Source organism: Candoia aspera, chromosome 1 (assembly GCF_035149785.1).
Source record: "Candoia aspera isolate rCanAsp1 chromosome 1, rCanAsp1.hap2, whole genome shotgun sequence".
NCBI classification, from domain to species: domain Eukaryota; kingdom Metazoa; phylum Chordata; class Lepidosauria; order Squamata; family Boidae; genus Candoia; species Candoia aspera.
The window spans coordinates 305,861,644-305,885,663 of record NC_086153.1 but is presented as its reverse complement, the minus strand read 5'-3'; the positions used below and the strand labels follow the sequence as shown (position 1 = coordinate 305,885,663).

Genomic DNA, 24,020 nt, shown 5'->3' with positions numbered 1-24,020 from the left:
AGAAACTATGTTCCTATAACGTTTAGCATATGTTAATTCAGGATTTAGTTTTATTTAGGATTTAATTCTAAATTTAAAGAACAAAATGTTTTAATGGATGAGATGGAAATGGTGAGAAAGATTGCAAAGGTTTCCAATACTGTAGTGTAACTGAACTGGAATTATTTTCAGTTAGATCCTGATGAAGATACTATGCCAGATTTGACAGCTGGGGTAAATGTTACAAAAAAAGAAATTTAAGAACCGAGCATGTGTTATTAAAATATAATTTTTACTGATATCTATACTGTTAATATAGCTAAATAAGCCACTATACCCTTTGAGTATTGTGAAATCCAACCTGATCAGAAACAAGAAATTTGACAAGCATAATGTTATACAATGCTTGGTAGTGGTACTATAAAAAGACTTTTCCATAAAATGTTTAAACACTCAGCATTCTTTAATCTGGCAATCTTATGTCAAAAGTGACTAAAATGAAATGAATACTTTTTTCATAGTGAATATTAGGAAATGTAGAATTCTATGACATGGATTTCAAGAACTACAAGGAGAGGACAAAAATGCATTATTTGTTCATTGAACTCTCATTCTAACATTAGCAAAAGATTTCTTGCAGATTCTCAGACAAATGGAACAACCTTGCTGGATTTGTGATTTCTTTTTTCCCCCATGCAGTGTTCTTCTATTATACTGGAAGCTGCCCTTCTGGGAATAGAAGCAGCTTTCTGTTAATGTAGGTATCTTCGGAAATATATCATTATAGCAAGCATATATTTTGGAAACAGTAATAGCTGTCTTTTAAAGTCATTGTACTAGCTTTGTAATGTGGTAATAAGACCACTTTAGAGACCAGCCACTATCTAGCTGTAGGAATTTTGCTCCCTTAGGAACTCTGATACCTTTTTCTGCTTCCTTTATATTTTTCTACATAAAGTAGACATTTAAGAAAAATCTGTTATGGAGTAGAGCTTACAACCAGTATAGAACTATCATGCCTGTATGTAACAGCCCAGTTTAGTAATGATAATGGCAAAGATAATAATCCAAAACACTAAAGAAAGGTACCCTGAAAACATCAATATACTTTTATAAGCTTCCATAATATACTATATACACCCATTATATGCATCAGAATGTTAATAAAGACCAGATTAAAATCTATGTCAATTTTCAGGATGATGAGAGGGGAACTACTTTGAAGAAATAGCTTGATTCTCAATGAATATTCACTTTGCTTTTATCAAAACAACAATATACAATTTGCTACAAAAATCAAAGGACCGACATAAATGGTTTTAATTGCAAATCAAGAACATTTTTAACATATAGTTGTTTTATATTTTTAAACATAACCTTAATAGGTTACATCCATACTACCTTAATTACCTTTAGTTCCCACTGAAAATAATGGAAAAAGTTACTTATGCTGAAATCCCATTGCTTTCAACAGAAACTAAGTGCAAATTTGTCAAGATCAAACCTCCAAGTTCTTGTAAAATTATCTGCAAGTTGAAATACTACAACATGAAAAGTTGTATTACTTTGAAAAATATAACCAGCAAAATGTACAGGATTATTTATATAAAGTAACCCTTTCCTGGACTATATCAACACTGGTTCATCTGCTAGAAAGATTTAGTAATGGCTACTAATTATCCATATGCATATGGTAAAAGAATCCCATAAAAATAGAACAAGTCCATATATATCATATTTACAGTTCTCCTTAAACAATGGCATACTGCTCATATAAAAGGTCTCTAATTTTATAGAAATCTTCACAGAGACAGCCTTCCAATCCAATACGTCCAGTTTCAGTCTGCAACAAAAAAAGTTATATCTAGTTATTTACTAGCTTTTGAAAGATTTGTTACAACTGATACATTAAATGTACACACACACACACACACACTCGTTATATACTTACCCTGCGAACAGCCACCAAGTTGTTACACACTAGGACTCCTCCCACAAATTCAGCTTGCACTCCTTCTCGCAACAGAACCTGCTTGAAATCAGACAATCTTGGTTCATTCATGAAGACCGACTGATGTCCGGGAACCTTTTGTGAAGAAGATACAAGCCAAAATACATTTTCAATATATTTCAAATATCTGAAGCATCCCGCTGGTAATATTATTCTGTTTTGGTGTCACAAAATTCATACAAATTTGTACAAGGTCATATGTTTCTAGAAAAAATAGTTTATAGGTTGTATACATCATGGCAGAGTTTATTAAAAGCCTCAGTTCTGGTGAGGGCTATACAGCCATAACAATTTCAAAAATTTTGACAAATATGCTTTTAGAAGTGGTATGCTAAATCTAATTGGTAAAGCCATTTCATTTGATTCATGACATATCTGGCACATTTGAATCTTGGTGATCTAAAAAAAAGCTTAGCTTTCATTTAAAAAGAAGAAAGACATTCTTGACACAAAAGAATAATTTTTTTTTTGTATTTAGTAGTATGTACATGGAAGACAGTAACTCTTCATTCCTTTAATTACTGAAAGATCTGTTTTGATTTTAACAGTAACAAATCTTCTACAATTCTCCAAAACACAACTAAAAATCTGGGTTCCTATAATGAAATGTATTTCAATAATTTCTTTATATATGAGGCCATGTCCCAAAGCAATTTTCACCGGGAAAAAGAAAAAAATCTTACCTCATTGGGTGGTAAAGGCTCCAAAGTAGGAATAATTTCACTCTCCTCGCAGATTTCTTTGTCATCATCACCAAAGAGACTCTTAATGGCCTTTTGCTGTGCCACAGCACTGGAATCTGAAGAAGGTGCATCTACTTGCATTTCAGTGTCCTCACCGTCATCTCTCAGTTCCCCTTCTTCCAAAATTACCCCTGTATCTACTTTTGATACTCGCATGTCCAGAACGCCATCTATCCATGCCAGTTCTGCATCTTTAGCTTTACAAAACTGAAGGGAACTGACGAGAGAGTCTTTTAACCTAACCTAAAACACAATTTTAAAAGAATAGAAATTTTATTGAATTAGTCATTTAACCATATCAAAAGTATAAAACCAATACAAGTATACAGGTAAATACAAAGAAAATAGAACAAATTCATAATAAATCATCACCCCTACAGTTAACCCTAATCTGATCTAAATAATCTGTCCTCTTTGAAATGACCTTTGATATAAAGAGTGCAGTCTTACTAGTGATACGCAGGTTTGTTCCCTGCAAAAAGTAAGGCAGTTTCTCCTGGATGCCCCCCCCCCAGTATTTTTTGGTTTTTAAATAAGAATCTGAGCAATCCTTTCTGCAGAATATAGTTTGCAATCAAATAGAGTATGTGCAGTGTCTTTAACAGCTGGTGCACCACAGATACAGTCTTTCTTCAAATGGAACTCCATGAAACCTCCTGTATCTTACCATAGAATCTAGTTGTTCAAAACGAGCTCTAGAAAAAGCTCTTCTAAGATGTTGGGGCATATAAATTGTTAAATACTTTTCTAGCTGGGAGGCTGATTTGTGTTGAGCCAGCCACTTCAAGGACTTGACATGTTTAAGGGATGAAATATCTTGGGCAGCCACATCCATGACCCTTCATTTGAAACTTTTCTTGGCCTTCAGATCTGACTGGACTGGGAATTGGATGGAGAATCCATATTGTGAGATGGTATTTGGAAGTCAGGCAGCCCAAGCATAAGGAGGCTATTATGCAGCTGCTCTTCAAAACAAAGCTTGGTAATCTGAGTCCATAGATAGGATCTTCAGCCAATAGTTGAATACTTTAATTACCAAATGGCTTTGTATAGGGGGTATACCCAATTCTGCCCTTACTGCTGGAGTTGGCGTAGACTTGTCCACCCCCAAGATGCATTTCAAGAAAGTGGACTGTATCAGTTCTAATAAGGGGGCATTTATATATCCCCACAGTTCTGCACCATATGTAATAATTGGGACTATTTTGCTGTTGTATACCTATATGATTGGAATTAAAGAACCTGGATAGCTGTGGTTGGTAAGCTGCCTTGTGGCATTGGCACAGGCTGTAGCCCTTAAAAAACTCCTCTTGAAATGTGGGAGCCAGGAACCTGTTTCTGTAAAAACAAGCCCTAGGTTGAAGTAGGACTTAACCTGATCTATATGTTCCCTATCCTGGCTCCAGTTGTACCTAGTCTCCCTCTTCTTGAAAACAACTACCTTGGTCTTAGATTTATTGATGTTTAGGTAGTTAAGTGCACAGTACATACTAAACCTGCACAGTTTTCTCATTCCTACCTGTATGATATCAACACCATGTCGTCTGCATAAAGCAGAATATTTACATTTTTATTTTTAACTTTAGGCATGTGTGTATCAGTTGAATGAAGGAACTTTAGGATGCCATTGATGTACAGATTAAACAAAATGGGAGCTGGTATACATCCTGGTCTGACCCCTTTATTGGTATTAATTATCCCTGTTAGGGAACCATGTGCTCCAGTGTGTACCCTTAGGCATGAGTTTGAATATAATGCCTTGATGAAGGAGAGGAGTCTAGGCTCCATGTTCAGGTCTGTTAGTTTCTTCCAAAGAAGGTCCTTATTTATTGAATCAAATGCTGCACTGAGACGTATAAAAGTTGTAAACAGTTGTCTCCTTTTAGCTGTATATTTTTCTATTAGGTGACATAAAATAAAGCAGTTATCAATAGTGGAGTGACCAGACCTGAATCCAGATTGCTCTTCGGGTAGCAATCCCTTTTCAATTACCCAGTCCTCAATCTTGTGTAGAAGATGTTTGGCACACAATTTGGCTACAATATCAATTAAACTGATTGGTTTGTAATTTGAAGGATCACCCTGATCACTCTTTTTGTAAATAGGGAACGCTATAGAGCTCCCAACCAGCTGGAATTTGGCAGGAATTATTTATATGAGTAAATAAACCTGCAAGTAGGGGAGCCCACCAGTTAATGTGCCATTTAAATAATTCAGGGGTAGAAGATCTTCCCCAGGAGCCTTATTGGACTTCAGAGTCTGAATGAGTCCTCTAGTCTCCTGTTCAGTCACCAGAGGCCAAGGTGGAGAGGAGCTACAGGCCTTCTGTGGATCGTTTTGTGAGTCCTCTAATCCACTTGAGGCTGTGAATAATTGGCTGTAGTATTCCTCCCACATGGAGGGAGGTATAGGGATGTCCAGGGAGAACCTATGTTCCCGCGATATTCCTGCAACCAAATGCCAAAAGAAGACTGGGTTTGGGTTTTTGGCTGCTAGCTCTAAATTTAACCAGAAAGAGGACAAATGGTGAGATTTCATACACTTGATAGTTTTCTTATACTTTTGTCTAAGCACTAACATGGCAGCATGGTTATTATTTGATGGATGATTCTGTGCTAAACGCATAGCTAGCCTTAATCTTTTTCTCAGGGAATAATACTCAGAATCAAACCAATGAGGGCCTTTCATCAGAGACCTTCTGGTGTGGGCCTTTTCAGTTAAAAATGTTCTTAGTCCTTCACTTAGGTTTTCATAGGCTACAAGTATAGAATCGACATCAGTGCATGGTGAAATAACTTTGTGTACCAGAGTTAGGGCTTGATCAGAGTTCATATAATCAGTCAGAGCTGTTGCATCCACTCTGGCCACAATTTAAAAAATATATATTATTGAAATAAATAAACCAGAGAGAAAGAATTTACACTGCTTGCAGTAAATCAATAACCAAAGAAGACAGCGTGAAAGATAATGTATCAAAACATTGTTTTTATTTTGGCACTTATTGTAAGGGCTGCAATGCTTTAGTAAATAACCATTCAGTTACTGGAATCAAGCAGCCATTTATGTGCCAGTGGCAAACCAAGCTTAGTACATACTGCACTAAGCAATGATTTGGCAAATTATGGTTTATTGAATGAACCACAATTGCCTGGGTTTCTATAATTCAGAAAGTGAGAAATCACTCTTTATCAATCACAATGGATTCCTACAAGACTCTAAGCTAAAACCAAAGGAATCATGCAGTGATTCAGTGCAAGGGTGAACCCAGCATCTGAACAAGAGGAAGACCTTATAGGGAATTATCAGGTTGGATTTTCAGACAGGAAAGGACCTGCTTTAGGACAAGAGCACATTTATCAAAAGCAATTCTAAAGGAAATACTGGCTAATTCCATAACTAAACTTGCTATGGATGCAAACATGTTTACCATTCACAAACCAATTTAAAGTAATTATAAACTTTTCTTTCATAATAAAAATGTACCCAAGAAAATATATTCTATAAATTACATTAGACTATTGAAGTACATTATATAAATAAGAATTGCTAATGAATAAAGCATTTTTCTGTAATATTAGTGTAGCTAACATAGTAATACAGTACAATGACATAAATAATTGCAAGAAAAATCATACCTTTACTATCTGAATGTAAAGCTCTACCAACCTGACAAAATCATTTTTAAGGAAGCACCTGAAAACAAATGAGTCTTTCAAGGATTCATTTGTTTTCAGGTGCTTCCTTAAAAATGATTTTGTCAGGTTGGTAGAGCTTTACATTCAGATAGTAGCCAATGAGGTCTATAGATATGGTGCCACTGCCAAAAAAAATCTTCCTGTGGTTTGTTACACAAGTTCCTTTCATGGATGGCCAGATCACCAGGCTTCAAATGCAAATCAAAGTAGGGCAGACTGACATATGACTGCAGTGCTTCAGGGAATGAGGCCAGACACCCTCTCAAACTTTATAACAGAACTTTAAAATGCTGTACAAATGCATCATGAGGCAGCTTGGCAGTACAATTTCATGATCAGACTGGGCTTAACCATCTCCTCTGCATTCTCTTGTGTATGACAGATTAGAAAGCATCAGTAGAGCCATGCAAATCCTTTGAAGTAGGTGGTTTGGAACATGCAGGAGCATGTATGAATCACTTTTTTTAATCATTAAAGCAGCCACATCGTGTTCCAGGCTTATATAATTGCTCTGGAAGCTGTTGCCAGGTGTCTCCATATGCTAAGTGCATGTTTGACATACAAATGTGCAACTCTTACTTGATATATGTGAGTCTCACTGGTCGCATCCACAGTTTCATGCAGTTTGGGCATGTAAACTTTAATGTCTTTCCCGCCAAAAGCTCTACAGGATTCAGCGAGATCTTGACTGGCCTCAGGTGGTCCATGGACAATAATCAATTGCCGTGGCTTCATCTGATTAATTATTTTTTTAATGGAGTCTCCATCAGAGCGGCCTTCATAATCTATGTATGTAACTCGAGCTCTAAAAATTTGATAAAGGAGAAAAAATGGAGATAAACGAGAAAAACAAAAACTATCTAATCCTTTACTGATTGAGCTGAATATAAATTTAAACTTGTCATGACAGAGCAATTATTCAAGCATACTAAACTGAAATCTTACATTATGTAGCTGTAACATCATTGTGATGTGTGTAAGGCAATCATTTGAGAATGTTTTAACAATAATGCAGCCTTCAAGGTTGATTAACTATCAAGTCAGATAGCATTATTTAAGAACGTTTGCAAAATGCTGAACTTTTACATCTAATAACAAAAGACAGCAGCTCCAAACTTTTCAGATGTGCCACGTTCTGCATTGTTAACAATGTTTCTTGCAAAGTGAAAACTTGTGTCATTAACTGATTAGAAATCTGAGGGTTACAATCAAGATGCAGTGATGGAAGCAATCTACATATTAAAAAAAAAACTTTGGTTAGGCCTGTGAAAATTAGTCATCAGGAAATAAAAGGTCAACTATTTTTATAGATCAACACTACCTTAAAAACAGCCTGGAAACAGAGAATAGAGGGGGGGGGTTTACAATGAAAGAAAGTGAACCAAGATTTCTCCTGTATTCAATATTTTCATCATTTAGTCATGAAGATCAGCAAGTATTTTGTATACTCGTCTAATTGATATGGTAAATCCCAGACAGAAGAGCTTCAAAAGGATCTTTTCAAACTAGTAATGGAGGTTCAAGGTAGACATGACATAGAAAAGGGACACTTCCTTCAAATCAAACTTGACTCCTGGTAACTGCACAGATGCATCCACGAAGTTTCCTTGGCAACAGCATAGAAGTGGCTCATCACTGCCACTTTCTAGAATTTTTGTTTCTTCTGAATCTAATCTCTAGTCCTAGAATTCTCTGATACTTGCACTCACTATGCGGTCATGTGTCTGCAATGTCCTCATGTTAATACAGGTTAATATCAAGTCAAGGACAGATTATTCTCTTGTGCATTTTCATACCCACTGCAGGAGAAAATTGTCAGCCAAACAAATCAGTAATTCTGTAGAAGGACTATGCTCAGCAAAGTTTGTCTCCCAACTGATGCCAACAGATTTCAAGTATCCCATTACTGCAACTTCATGCTTCTTTATAGATTTGCAATATGCTTTTATAAAGCACCATCTCTATCTTCTCCTTGGTTAAACAGGTTATTATAGACACAAAAATATTGCTTTTGTATGTTCTTCTTACTGTAAACCAGCATACTTTCTACAACACTGGCAAGTTTATTCATTTGTATTTTGGGGAAGGGGTATTTTTAACATACTGCTGTATAAACTCTTCTTCTCTTTATAGGATTGGCCCACTCCCACCTACCCTTTAAAAATCTAATGTCCTGTTCTACTGTATCTTTTTCTTAGCTGAAAGCTCAGAGCCTGCTTTTGGGGAAGGAGTTGCAAATGTCTGGAAACTCAGAGTCGCTTCCTGAGTGAGATGGGTGGTGACTAAATTTGAAATATAAATAGAACAGAACAGAATAAACTGTTTTTGAGCTCCAGCAGTGCAGACCATCTTTTACAACTCTAATTTCTGGTAGTTGCTTTTACCCACTGGGCTTGCTCCTCTGATATTTAAATTTACACAGCATTAATTCACTTGCAATTAAACAGCCTTATAAATCAAACGAAATAAATGAATTTCTCCCCTAATTATTATGTATTATGTAATGAATACACATTGCAGTTTATTTGATCAATGTAGATGTCTTTAGTTTCCAGAACGCCCCCCCAAAAGCTTACTTCTAATGTTTTGTGTCCTGCTTTGTATTCCATACATTCTTTGTCACCTAAAATTTTATTCTATATAATATCACAAAGCCAATCACAGTATTCAGTATATGACAGAAGAAAAAACTATTTTGAACTTGCTGAGCAAGTTTCTTCTTCACTTCCATGTTTTTACTTCTGCAAAGTCCTGTTGGATTGGCCTTGAGTAATCAAACGGCAGATGAGATTCAAATTAAACTAAACAAGTACTGGGGAAAACACTTTAACTTCACTTATATGCTGATGGAATCTAAATTTAATTTCAACAGTCCAAGAAATATATATTGAGTCATAAGGTAACTTCATAAAAATCATGGTAGTATGCTACTAGGTCATGAAAAGTTCACGTTCTAAGTTAGGAAGGAATTATTAGAAGTTGCAAAGTAAAATTAAATATATCATTATAAATTGATGGTATTAAATTTATAATATAAAAATAAAGGATCAAAAGACTCAGGTAATGATGAGATATTATATAGGTTATAGAAAAATAACAGTGAATGTAGAAGTGAACATTTTCACAATATTAAAAACTAAGGATCATTTCAATACAGCTCTAAGAGGTATCAGGCAGCCTCAAACGGGATGAAGGAAAGAGACTGCGATAGATTAACACAGATCACACTTTATGCTAATACAACCTTCAACAAATCTTAATTCACTCACTTTATTTCCATAGATTCCATTGCTGAAATGCATTTTGTAGGAACATCTGATAAATCCTGATCCATAGGTTCTTCTCCATTTGTAAGACCAGATTCTAATTTGTTCTTTTCTTCTTCTGTTGCCTGAAGTTCTGGAACGAGGAAATCCTCAGGCCTAAATACAGGAACATTACTAATTTTGCATTCAGGCGGATTGTCAAGGCAACTTGTAGTACTTTTGCAAATGAAAGTATTATGTATAAATAGTCTTCCTTTTTATTTGCTAGAGCTAGTAATATTAACAGCACAGGTTACAGAAAAAAGTATTGATCCAAATCTGGGCATCCTGACGTATCCAGAATTCTACCTGCAAAATGGCATTCCCTCCCCATTACTTCCCCTCAGTAGCCCCTTGCTCCCTATCCTTCAAATCTGCTTTAGACAGCTTCTCTGTCCTCTGGTGCTATAAAGGATTGTAAAAGAGCCAAGCAATATGTTCCACCAATGGTTTTCATTCTTTAACCATTATCAAGGTTGGATACATCCATTTAAATATAGCATATGTCTTAAGAGAAGTATTTGAGATACAAATTTATTTGGAAAAATGTGCATTTGTCATGAAGTCAGTCAGTTAAAATGCATACTAAAATTTAATAATATCAGAATAGTAAGCTTTCCCCTCATCTCCCACTTACTTGATAATCTCTCCATATTCATCCCATTTAATTCTCTCTTCTGGAGCAGGAAACATAGGATATGATTTTTTGGCTTGTTTGAAGAAGCTTCCTTTTCGGTTCCCTTCACCTTTCATCATGAGATCATGTTTGGTCTTATGAACAGATGGTTGATCAATGTCTTCTTCAGCATCACTCTCATCACTGGAATCTATATCTGCTCTAAAGTGGGAGCCCACAATAATTATACATATGAAGCAAATCAACAAAATATTTGTATCCCAGTCAATTCACCGGCCACTCAGTTCTTTGCTATAAAGACAAAATGAATAAACTTGCAAAGTATATTCTACATAGTTATTAATTTTGAAGTTAATGAACCTAACAAACCACAAATTGCTATATTTCTGCTTATAAGTTGCACATCAGTCAATCATAAATCATATCTAAAGGTAAATTTCATTAAAGTAAAAAAAAAGTAAAGCCTCCTTTGAGCTGAAATCAGTTCCTGATGACTTACATGGAAGTATCTGTCCAGTTTCCTTGGCAACATTATAGAAATTGCCTTCACGCAGAATGGTTTTTTCAGCTTCCCAATCGAGTTTACAAATACGGAATTCTCAAGCGGTTTCCCTGTCTGAGTTCTAACCAGGGCCAATCTGGCTTAGTTGTCTAGACTAGCCAAGGCTATCTAGGTGCTGCTACCTGCTGAGGCAGTCAATAAAGCCATTTCAAATATGTTTAGAACTGGGCTATTTAAATTGTAACTCAAGTTGTTTTACTAGTGTAATAAAACTGGAATACTGGGAGTTCTAGTCCTGCCTGACCTGTGTGACCTTGGGCCAATCACTCTCTCAGCCCTAGGAAGAAGGCAATGGCAAACGACTTCTGAAAATCTTCCAAGAAAACTGCAGGGACTAGTTCAGGCAATCACCAGGAGTTAACACTGACTCAAAGGCACAAAAAGAAAAGAAAACCTTAAGTAATAGTAAAACAAGTATTCTAAAATGGATGTTTTGAAGCATCCATTAAGAATGTGCATTAATATAGTCTATATGCATAGATACTCACTCTTTTGACTGCTCTAACTTTTTTGCTGCCTCTTTTTTAATTTTTTCTTTTTCCAGGTATTCCTCAAGTTCCTTTCCTTCAAGTTTTACACGTTTCCTGAGCTAAAAGAAAACCATACATTAGTAACTCATATATTCGCATACCTAAAGAAAAGCTTAAATGACCAGATTTTACAATGAACTCTTAAATAACAATGGTAATACACAACGGTAGTATTCAATAGCACATATTGGATAAAAGTTAAAACTGCAATAAAAAAAGACTTCTGAAATTATTTTGGTATTATTTTACTTTGTGCAAAATAGATAGCTTAACATTAATGGAAAATTCTTCAAGAAATTCAGATACTTTCATATGTATGTGTGAATTTTTTCCTATATTTTAAATATCAAGCAAATACAGGCAGTTCTTGCTTAACAATCACAATTGGGGCCGGAATTTCAGTCACTAAGTGATGCAGTCATTAAGCAAATCCAACCTGATTTTACAACCCTTTTTGCAGCAGCCGTTATGCAAACCAGCATGGTTGTTAAGTGAATCACATGGTCCTCAATTGATTTTGCTTGCTGGAAGCCAGCTGGGAAGCTAAAAAATGGTGATCACATAAGCACAGGACGCTGCAACAGTTGTAAATGCGAACCAATTGGCAAGCACCCAAATTGCAATCATACGACCATGGGGGAATGCTGCAACAGTCAAAAGCGTGAGGACAGGATGCAAGCCAGCTTTTTCAGCACCGTTGTTAAGTCTGAACTATATATAGTCACAATTGTTATGGAGTGTTTATGGCTCTTCATAGCCAACTGATCAGTAATTCTATCATTTTCGTTTTCTTCAAAATAAAGTGTGAGCATCATTTATATACAGTCAGGACCAGAAATATTGGAACAAGGATAGCTGTTTTGGCATTTGGCCTCTGTACACCACCACACTGAAGTTGAAAGGAAACACATCCAGATGGGAGTGAAGTCAGGACTTTCAGCTGTAATTCAAGGGGTTTGACAAAAGTGGGGCACTAACCATTCAGGAAGTACAGCCAGTAGCATGCACACACCCCCATCATTGGTGGCTCATAAGTAATGGAATGAATGGCTGACAAGCAGCTGCATGGCCATGTGTCGCCTGTTTCCTGGGTACCCCATGACCAATCAAGCAGATAAAAGGCCTGGAGGTGGTTCTGAGTGTTACATTTGCATTTGGTAGCTGTTCACTGGAACTCTAAACATGAGGTCCAAAGAAGTGTCCGTGCAAGTGAAGGAGGCCATCATTAGGCTGAGAAAACAAAATAAACCCATCAAAGAGATAGCAAAAACACTGGGAGTGGCCAATACAACAGTCTGGAACATTCTGAAAAAGAAGGAATTAACTGGCAAGTTCAGCAACAGCAAAAGGCCTGGAAGACCACGGAAGACAAAGTGGATGACCACAGAATTCTGCTCATGGTGAAGAGGAACCCTTTCACAACATCTAGCCAGGTCAAGAACACTCTTGAGGAGGTAGGCATGTCATTGTCAACGTGTGCAGTCAAGAGATGGTTTTATGAATGTAAATACAGAGGCTTCACAACAAGGTGCAAACCACTGGTAACGCTCAAGAACAGAAAGGCCAGATTAGACTTTGCCAGCAAACACCTAAAAAAGCCTGCCCAGTTCTGGAACAAGATTCTTTGGACTGATGAAATCAAGATTAACTTGCACCAGAATGATAGGAAGAGAAAAGTATGGAGAAAGAAAGGAACAGCTCATGATCCAAAGCATACCACATCATCTGTCAAACATGGTGGAGGCAGTGTTATGGCATGGGCATGTATGGCTGCCAATGCAACTGGATCACTGGTATTTACTGATGACCTGACTGCTGATAAAAGCAGCAGGATGAATTCTGAAGTGTATAGGGCTATACTTTCTGCTCAGATTCAACCAAATGCTGCCAAACTGATAGGACGCTGCTTCATATTGTGGGTGGATAATCACCCAAAACATACAGCAACAGGTACTCAAGAGTTTCTCAAAGCAAAGAAGTGGATGTTCTTCAATGGCCAAGTCAGTCACCTGATCTCAACCCAATAGAGCATGTTTTTCACTTACTGAAGACAAGACTGAAGGCAGAAAGACCCACAAACAAGCAGCAGCTGAAGGCAGCTGCAGTAAAGGCCTGGCAAAGCATCTTGAGGGAGGAAACTCAGCATTTGGTCATGTCCATGGGGTCCAGACTTCAGGCAGTCATTGACTGCAAAGGATTTTCATCCAGGTATTAAAGGCGATCCTTATGTTTGTAATGATGTTGGTTTGTTCCATTACTTATGAGCCACCAACGATGGGTGTGTGTGCATGCCACTGGCTGTACTTCCTGAATGGTTAGTGCCCCACTTTTGTCAAACCCCTTGAATTACAGCTGAAAGTCCTGACTTCGCTCCCATCTGGGTGTGTTTTCTTTCAACTTCAACGTGGTGGTGTACAGAGGCCAAATGCCAAAACAGTTATCCTTGTTCCAATATTTCTGGCCCTGGCTGTAATTAGCCAAAAAACCCTGCAGAAAAATATGTACTGCAGATGTACTGTCCCAATTGTGCATATTTTTTGCAATTAATTTTTCACTGATAAAATTCAAAATTGTGCCTAACTAGCAGTTTTTTTATTGTGGAGTCCTTGGTGCTCTCTGAGCCTTGTTGTTTTCTTGCAGACATTTCATTGCCAGACTAGGCAACATCTTCAGTGCGAAGAGGGAGTGGGCCTTGCTCTCAGTTTATATACAGTGGCTTGCCCTACTTTTGTTGGTGGGGGTGTTGTTCTCTCCTTGGGAGTTCCTTGATTGGGCTGTTGTTTGCTGCTGGGTTGATTGCCTGAGCTAATAGTTCCTTGATTAGGGTGCATTGTGCTGTTTGATGGTTCATCTGGTGTTAAACCTAGTGTTGATTTTTGCATATCTGGGTGTTGATTGCTGGCAAGGGAGTGTACTGGTCTTCTGACATCCTCATCAGTAGAGGAAATGATGGTAAGTTAGAAACACAAGTCTACAGGAAAGCTACCCACACCAACCAAGTGCTCCATCACCACAGTAACAATCCAACCTCCCACAAGAGAAGCTGTGTAAGAACATTATTCAGACGAGCACTTACACACTGCAGCAACCCAGAACACCAGAAAAAAGAAAAAGAACATCTGCACAGCATCTTCCAACAAAATGGATACCCACTCAACTTTATCAAAAAGTGCCTCACCACCCAACCCACTACAACCCAACCAATGGAAACTATGAAAAGGATAACACTGCCATACATCAAGAAACATCTCAGAAACCACCAACAGACTGTTACAACCACATGGCATCACCATAGCACATAAACCAACTAAAACTCTTCAAAACATATTAAGCAACCCAAAAGACCCAAGAGCCCAAGAAGAAAAAACAGGAGTTATTTACAACATACAGTGCAAAGACTGTAGCAGCCACTATGTTGGACAGACAGGCAGAAGACTAGCAGAGCGCATCCACAAACACCAACTAGCAGTCAGAAGACACAATGAGAACTCCTTAATCTCACAACACATGGACAGCTCAACCATAGTTTCAACTGGGAAACGGTGAGCATCCTAAACCAAGCCAAATCCAAAAACGCCAGAGAATTCCTGGAAGCCTGGCACTCAGACAAAGCAGCCATCAACAGACACAGAGAGGTAAACAACATTTACATACCATTCAAAAGAGACAATAGAAAAGCCAAAAGACCAGTACATTCCCTTGCCAGCAATCAATACCGAGATATGCAAAAATCAACACTAGGATTAACACCAGATGAACCATCAAACAGCACAATACACCCTAATCAATTAACCCAGGCAATCGACCAAGCAGCAAACAACAGCCCAATCAAAGAACTCCCAAGGAAAGAACAACACCCCTACCAACACAAGCAGGGCAAGCCACGGTATATAAACTGAGAGCAAGGCCCACTCCCTCTTTGCACTGAAGATGTTGCCTAGTCTGGCAATGAAATGTCTGCAAGAAAACAACAAGGCTCAGAGAGCACCAAGGACTCCACAGTTCAACCCTAAGCTACAAATATTTGCTTCGAGTTCTTTTATTGTTGACTCTGCTTTGAGTAGAGGCAAACCATTGCACAAGACCAACATGTTGCTATTCTTAAAATAGCTTAAAGGTGCAATATTTTTACCAAAAAGTACTGTATTTTCTTACCTCTATATCTATAACTTTTTCAGAGGGATTATCTACTAGAAATCGTGCTAGTGTTCCAGGAGTTGTTCTATATGTCAAAATGATAGAGTTCTTGGGATCCTGACACCATTGTATAAAGAGATCCCTTGAAAATCCACAGTCCAGATCTGGCTGACTAGCAAGAACAACTTTGGGACTAGGAACACGAGCCAAATCTGCAAGCCCATGACAAAGAGACAGATGACGAAATTGGAAAGGATTGTTTCTCTTATCTTCAAAGCATCTCATTAGCTTGTCACTCATCCATTCCACCTGTATATGGATAGAAAGGTACAGATCAGTTGCCCCTTTTAATTCTAAATCACAACAACTTTCCACCAACATTTTAGGTAGTGTTTTGGAAGGACACCTGGGATGCTTTGCAAAGCATGCTCTGAATGGTCCGTGTAGCCCCAATATCTTATTACTTAGATTTTATGTTACTTGATCTATAAAGCTAAAATACCTGCTCTGCAACAGTGAGCTTCAAATACTTTATAAATAACCAATAAAACAAACCTGAGATTTTGAGAACTCCACAACATTGTAGCTGACATTGTTTAAAAGTGCCAAGGAATAGACTCCTAAACCAGCATCTTTTGTCCTCCATATCTGATCAAGCAGTTGGGCAAGTTCCAAAACTCTACCTGCAGTGTCCACAGCTATTAGGACATTTCCATCACCTCTCAATGTTTCCAAAATATTTGCTGGAGATAAAAACACAATGAGTAAAGTTACAACATTTGTGCTATAGCATAATTGATACAACTAAATAACCTTTTAAAATAGGATTGCTGGAAAAAAAATCATACAGAGGACAATATCTACTAAAAATCCCTAACCATGCAACACATATATCAACTAAATGGTAACTGGGGCTTACTTCAAGGTAAATTACTATAAAACTAACTCCTTTTGTTTCCCTGGAAACACAGTTTTAAGAAAATTTATTTGTTTTATAGATTTCCAAAAGCTTTATGATTCCATACATAACACTAGGGTTGCCAAAGAAAAGTCCTTAGCATACTTCCAATTTTGTTTAATGCCTGGAAAAGAATGACTTTACATAGTTGAATTAATGTTCATGTGGGGAGAGGCATTTTTTCAAATAACACCCAAAAAACAGAAATATATTCTCCCTGAGTATCTATAAGTAGTATACTATTTCCATTAAATTAATTTATGAAATAAAATCAATAATGTTTTAAAAGTATGCACACACAGCCCCCTTCACATTAAAATGGAAATTATTTCAAGGTCTTGATTTTCTAAAAAACTACTGCACTGGGAGTGACCTCAAATTCCCAATCTTATCCAAAGAGCAAGACTGTACATTCATCAGCATCACATAAAAGAGAGAATGAAATCCTGTCAAGAACAAAGATCATTCCATCGCGAGCCCCATACTAAATTATTGTTACTTCATTTGCTATCACTTAATACATACTTAGCAGTTGCTCATCTCTTTGTTTCCGTCTTGGCTGTACATAAGTAGCATTAAACGAATCAGTGATGAGCAAGGAAGGTCTACTTAACATTTCCAAAGAACATCCATTTAAATGACTGAAAAAGAAGTTGTATCAATCTCAGTGTTATAATTATACAAATGTGACAAATAAAACCCTTCTCAGATTTCAGTTCTCTATTTTTCCATAATGTCAGTTTTTATAATAAAAATATTTTCATTAGAACACAGTGGATTTCACTGCAACCACTCTTCATGAATTTAAATGTATTTATATATCAACTCTACATGACGCTATAAAAAATTATAGGTACAAAATTCAAATTTCTCTACCACAAACAATCTAAAAATAAATAATGCGAGGAAACAGGGAAAAGGAACAGGTAAGGTGGATAGATGCAAGGAAATATAGTTACTAAAAAAGTCACTAAAAGGCTACACTTCTTGTCACATTAACTTGGTAGATGTATTATTTACCACATCCTGCACTGCAACTGAAAACTCATACTATTCCATATGCTGCAAATATCTGAGCTCAAAGGTATTTCCCGAACTGTCAGAATAGATACAGTGTAAAACATCAAAGCAAAGAAGGAAAAGCCAGCAGAAGAACCAATTTATTTGAAAAAGTTTTAAAGTCCATTTCTAAAGAAAAATGTTTTAAAGTACTTAAAAAAGGAACAAATGATATAAACAGATTTCAAAACTATCTTCTTGATGTCATATTTGTCATACAATTTGAATTTAGCATTAGACAGTTTTCCAGCATTTAGCAAAAACAAAAACAAAACAAAACCCAACAACCCACTAAGAGATTTGTATTTGTGTTATGATTTTAGCACTTAATGCTAAATGCACTTCATGCACTTAAATCATTATTCCTCAGTTTCCTGTTAATCTAGTAAATTAAATTATCTCATTATTTCTCAGGAAAATAATTTTATTCCATGTTAAATTTCAAATTAGGTTTCATTTTTGTAACAACGTTTGTGAATTCCCAAAATAAAGCTGCAATGACTTCCTAAAAATATGGATATAAAACAATGCATCTTCCACTGTTGACATTATAGAAGGTTCTGTAGGCAAAATATGGAATCTGCTTCTAAAATTAAAGCAGAGACAACACTTCTGTAATTAGAGTATGAATACACTGCAACACATTTCTAAATGCACTGTTCTTTTAAAACTGAAATTAAACATTAAGAAACTTATTTCCCCTCCCACAATTAGATAGCATATTTTAAAACAAGAGTTAAGGAAACCATTTATAATTACTTAGTAGAGCTGTGCAGCACTTCAGATTCAGAAGGAAAAACCACATCTTTTCCTGGAATCATATTGCAGTAATGAGGGTTCACTGCCAATGCTAGGAAAAGACTTAGCTGGTTTATCAATTTGCTGACAGGTGCTACATGAGAATCCTCACGTGAAACACCTTTTCCCCTTCTGGTCAGAACTTATTTTGAAACAGACAACTAAACAATGGCACTGCAGAATAAAAGAGGATACCTTTGATTGAGGAATATTTTGAATTTCATAACACATTTTAAACTTCAAGTCGAGTAATTTTAAAAACAGTTATTTCTCCAGAGTTCCTTGCCCTCAAATCTTAATCCCTGCCTGTGCAAATCCTTGGCACATATAGAGGATTCTTAAGATTAGGAATTAAGGAAGATTAAGGAAACAAGGTGCCTCTGTAGTACTAATTTCAATTCACTGATTTTTCCACTCATAACTAAGACAAACATGTCCAAGTATGCAGGTTCCAAAAAGTACAGAGCTGTAAACTAGGATGGGAAGTTAACCCCCCACCCCAAGCACTGCCAAATTATTTCCACACTACTGCCAAGAGAACTGTATTTGCACGTTCACTGAATCACCAGAAATAGAACTTTGGTTTTAAAAAAAGACTACTTTCACTCACAAAACCATCCAGGACTGAGTGTCTTTAGACATCAGAAACATTCAGGAACTCTAGCAGGAAAGTAGCAACAAATGTGTACATACATCTCCCTCTTGTGGTTGAAATCAACTGCATAAACAATTTCTTCTTCTCCGTCTTTAACTATTTTCCATATCGTACCTCCTATCATGTGGCCTGCTGGTAATGGAGTGATGGACAAGCCATGCCCTTTCCCTAAAGAAAAAAACATTATTTTATATACAACCTAATTACTTAACCGATAATGCCAAAAAAAGAACACATAACAAGTGGATTTTAATTTCCTAACAATAGCTCCAATTCTTTGTACCAATACAGTGTATCAAAGTATTATCCTTCCTCCTTTCTTTTTTGCTAACAAATGCAACTCTTAACAATGGAACCCTAGTTCTAAGGAAAAATAGAAAGGAAAACCTTTCACATAAGTATTATGAAAACAATGAACAGGCCCATGGAACAATCCGTATCTCCTGATGTTGGTAGGAAAAAAATTAGAATGGAATTCTGCAACAAAATGTTGCCCTCTGGAGTACCTCTGCTCAGGATTCTAGCAACTCTTCATTCCTTATTCCCCTACATTTTCATTTTTCTCTTACCCATCAGTCTGCACCTCATGGTGTCCACTGACCATTGATTCTAAGGCCTCACAGGGCCATTTGGGTCCCTCTCCCATCCATTTATTAGTTGATTTTAATTGCATACACAAAACATTCTGAGTTTGGACTCCATCCCTTGTAACTTTTCCCCTCCGTAATGTTTTTGTATGTCCAAATATTTCAGGATTGGACTATGTAGTGGTTTGGACTATGTAGCCAAACTTGAAATCTACATCAGAAGGTCTGGACCACAGACAGAGGAAAGATAAAGTTATTTTTTAAAAAAACTACCTTAATTAGAATGGTACATACTTCAGTTAGCTTAACATCCATGCAATTGTATAATCATTTGCTAAGTTTGGGTGTTTAAAAGAATAGGAAGATTTAGATTTGTGAAAAAGGAAGCAGAAATCTCAAACAGAACAAAACATAACTTTAAGAGTGTTCTTTTTCACCTTTCAAATTGACAATCTGAGAAAATTTTAGTTGTTGTATTTTATCAAAAGCTGCATCCACATCATCCAGAGTAAACAAAGTGAAGTCTTCCGTATTATGGCGTGACTAACCAAAGAAAAAGAAAAGATAGTTTAAATTAACAGCACTGAGGGAAAGCTTAAAATCATACCACTAAAAAAACTGAGACATGAACTTTACCTGGTAGAGGTCATACATGAACATTTGGCCCATTTTGTATACAGGAATAGTTGCATAAATAGCACAGTTCAACCCCATCTTTCCTACTGCATATGGGAGAGCACCTAAGTGCAAAGGATCAGGATGTGAAAGAAGCACTGCATCAACCTGGTGAACATGTCTATAAAACAAGAACAAGGGGATAAAATCACTCCATTTCACTATCTAAAAAAAGCACCGTCTTTCAGTGACAGTATAGCATACATAATTTGAGAACTGACACTTTTAATCTAAAATATGACTTCAGTCTAGAGATCTTTTTTTAAGCAGGAGTTTCCAATGAAATAAGCTCTTCTCATAAAACGCTCCCCATCAATAGAAAGGGGATGTGATTCTCTCCGTAGGCTCTAATGTCCTTCTCCCCCAATATGCTCTGGAGGACCTTCCAGAACAGAGCAGTGATCTTGATCTTCAACCAAAAGGGAGTATTAGCAAATCCAAAATTGCCACTTCTTTTGTCTGACAGGATATTCCACTGGACTGAAAGCACTCCATGAGCTGAAGAAGTCTTCCATTCATAGAAAAACACTTAGAAATCAAGCTATTGCTTTCATGTTTTACCATATTTCATAATGAAAATCTTTCCCTGTAGATCTACTTTTTAAAAAAAAAAATCTATTCAATCATGTCCCATTTTCGGAGACTGCCTGGTCTAGTCCCTGTAGTTTTCTTGGCAAGGTTTTTCAGAAGTGGTTTGCCATGGCCTCCTTCCTAGGGCTGAGAGAAAGTGACTAGCCCAAGGTGCGGAATTTCCACATATGGAACTTTGATCAGAAGGCATTGTTTCTGTATTTAAGAAGTACATTGAACAACTGTTCCATCATTATAACACCTTCCCTGCATTTATAACCAGGAAAATAAATGTACAGGTAGTTCTTGACTTATGAAAATACTTGGGACTAGAATTTCTGTCACAAAGCACATAAAGCTGTGTTGAATTGTAAACTGGCCAGAATCGCTTGGCGAGATGGGTGGTGAAGAAATGTAATAAATAAAAGCACGACCGCATCACTTAGTGATGGCAATCCCTGCAGTCCTGGTTGCCGTCATTAACTGAATCCCACGGTCCTTAGAAGAGGCAACTTCATGCTGGCTTCCCACAATGAAATTCAGGGTGTGCGAGAAGTGCCATGCAGGTCAGGGAGGTTGTGCAAGGGTGCAGCACGGGTTGGGAAGGGTGTGCAAATGGCCAGCACAGCATGAGCTCAGAAGGGCTGGGGGGGTGTGCAGGTGGGGGAGACTTACCCCAGCGACTTGTGACCTTCCCTGCTGGCTTCCCCATTGACTTCCTGGGGAAGCCATCAAGGAAGGTTGCAAATGGCAATCAGGTGATCGTGGGGCACTTGGCAACCAGTCATAAGTGTGAACGGGTTGCCAAGCACCTAGATTGCGGTCACATGACCACGGTGCTGGGACAGTCAGAAGTCCAAGGACCATTTGTAACCACCATTTGTTACATCATAAATTAGCATCGTCAATAACTTCGAAGGGGCTCTGAACAAATGGTCATAGATTGAGGACTACCTGTAATTCCAACCTATAAAGTGGCACAGATTCTTCTTTACAATTTGATCCTGCAATTTTTGTTAATGTCTCCATGAAGAAAATGACATGAAGAGAGCCAGTTTGGTCTAGAGGTTAAGGCAACGGGCTAGAAACCAGGAGGCTGAGAGTTCTAGTCCTGCCTTAGGCATGAAAGCCAGCTGGATGACCTTGGGCCAGTCACTCTCTCACAGCCCAACCCACCTCAGAGGGTTGTTGTGGGGAAAGGAGGAGGAAGGAGTATTAGGTATGTTCACCGCCTTGAGATATTTATAAAAATAATAAAGGCGGGAGAGAAAATAAATAAAATAAAAATTTAAATATATTACTGAAGTAAGTAAAGCAACCCAGAGGTCAGTATAAAGCAGAAGCATTCTATGTTTAGCAAGTCAATTTTCATTTATAGTAAGGAAAGAATGATCTTGATATAAATGATAATTCTGTACCACAGAGCTTTAATAATTTAAACATGCACAAAATAGTGCCTTATATGATTATATAAATATGCAATAATAAAAAAGCATTGGATTTTGCAAGGGCTCAGCACTTTAACTGAAGTCAGATTCTACTTACTTCCTCAGGGAATCAATGATGTCCATAGAAAAATTCTCATCCCAGCCACAATCCAACAAAAAGCGAAACTCATCTACCTGAAGTAAATAGCAGAGAGCAGATTCTTCCTGAACCCCTGAGAGGGTTGTTAGCTTGATAATTGATGTCATTTTTCTTTCCCAAATGTTCTCACTAAAAATAGTTACTGTAAGGGAATAAATTGTGTTTAAAAATTTTTTTGGGGGGGTTATAGTTTTCTTTAAACACATACAGCTATACAAATTTAGAGATACTTAATGATCAAGACTTCAATATGATTGGTTTAAATTGTGAGTTAGAGATAATCAAATGCTTTTTGTTCTTATAACAATTATGAGTATCACTTTTCCTCAGCATGGTGAATAGGGACACCGGAAGGGGAGGGCATACCCCACTCACCTCAAGAAAAAAAAGGAATCCAGCACTTACTGACAGGTATCACAATAGCATGGTTGTAACAAAAAACTATGATTCAACATGTGAACAAGCCTCAGATCTATCAGTGTCTCCTCTGCTCCATATTGGTACAGCCTGAGAACTGGAAATTTTCACAGCAATCTTTTCAACATATGCCTATCACTAGGAGTATATACTTGCTTCTCCTTATATAATTTTGTTAAACATGTTTTCTACTTAATTCTGACATTGGCTATCCACGTTTCTTTTTATTATTAGCTGACAGCTAACATTACACTTTGTGTCAGAAAAGTCATCAAAGGCATGTAGCTGGTATTTTGGAGCTATCTCTAATTCTACAAAATCAAATTGGCTTTCATCCATAGCAGCGGTATCACAGCTGTCAGCCAAAGATACAGAAAATAACCAACCAAAAGCTAAAAGTGAAAAAAGGAAAGTATACTGCAGGGCAACCTAGCCATTACATCTTAAGGAGGAAAAACAACAACAAACAATAGCTTACACAAGCTCCTTCATTCAAACCTGGTGGCTCAGTAAAGTTTCAGAAAACTCTGCCTGTACCATAAGCAGAAACTATTCCACTTAACTGAGGACAGGCCGTCGTTTGACAGATGCAGCCTTTTATTACGGAGGGGCTTATTCGTCTTTAGAGCTGCGGCCCAAATCCTCACCCAGGCTCTAAAGAAGGCTTCGCCGAATCCTGCCTATCAGATCGAAATTCGCGGTGTCCAAGCTGCACGGAAGTCTTTCTTTTACAAGCTGGGGCATAACTGCTGTACCCATGTCTCCTCCATTCTCCACCGGAAGAAAAGCGGGGAGTCATGCGCCGTGTTCCCTGCGGAGTGAGCCAAGCGTCCTTTAAGCGGCTTCTCTCCGCCCTCCGATGCACTTATTTCGTTCTTACCTGTTTAGTACCCCTCGTTATCTGCGGGCACCTACATTTATTGGGAAACTGAAAGGAGAAAAGGAAAACCCGCACGTGTCCACTCAGCCACCCCCATCCCTGCCTACTGCCGCTGCCGCCATCTTGGGGAAGAAACCGGCAAGCTCGTTGGAAGAGGAGGAGGAGCCTCCGCGAGGGAAGAAAAACGTGGATTGTACTACCTTCTCAGTTAAGAGGGGAAGCAGTGTTTGTGATA

The 24,020-nt window shown here is 37.5% G+C and overlaps 2 protein-coding genes across 3 annotated transcripts in view; one reads left to right on the top strand and one right to left on the bottom strand.

Moving 5' to 3' along the window:
- NDUFB1 (NADH:ubiquinone oxidoreductase subunit B1) overlaps positions 1–24,020 on the top strand; it is a 133,122-nt gene that overhangs the window by 102,896 nt on the left and 6,206 nt on the right. The gene's annotated exons all lie outside the window — the stretch shown is intronic.
- CPSF2 (cleavage and polyadenylation specific factor 2) lies at positions 424–23,941 on the bottom strand. 2 transcript variants are annotated; one of them, XM_063290245.1, is made up of 15 exons: positions 23,786–23,941; positions 22,447–22,617; positions 20,293–20,452; positions 20,094–20,199; positions 19,108–19,237; positions 17,083–17,198; positions 16,155–16,342; positions 15,618–15,908; positions 11,421–11,521; positions 10,371–10,571; positions 9,698–9,850; positions 7,008–7,233; positions 2,674–2,976; positions 1,931–2,065; positions 424–1,822 (listed from the first exon to the last, which is right to left on the bottom strand). In XM_063290245.1, exons 2-15 carry the CDS (start codon positions 22,593–22,595, stop codon positions 1,730–1,732), a joined length of 2,352 nt encoding a protein of 783 aa, XP_063146315.1. In that variant the 5' UTR covers positions 22,596–22,617; positions 23,786–23,941; the 3' UTR covers positions 424–1,729. The 2 variants fall into 2 exon arrangements, with proteins under 2 accessions (XP_063146315.1, XP_063146316.1); XM_063290246.1 differs by lacking the exon at positions 23,786–23,941 and having other exon boundaries at positions 22,524–22,619.

Coding starts and splice junctions, on each gene's coding strand:
- CPSF2 (XM_063290245.1), bottom strand. CDS start 22,595: ATGACATCAATTATCAAGCTAACAACCCTCTCAGGGGTTCAGGAAGAA. Junction 20,200..20,292: donor TCATGTATGACCTCTACCAG/GTAAAGTTCATG, acceptor TTCTTTGGTTAG/TCACGCCATAATACGGAAGA. Junction 7,234..9,697: donor ATGGAATCTATGGAAATAAA/GTGAGTGAATTA, acceptor TCAAATTTTTAG/AGCTCGAGTTACATACATAG.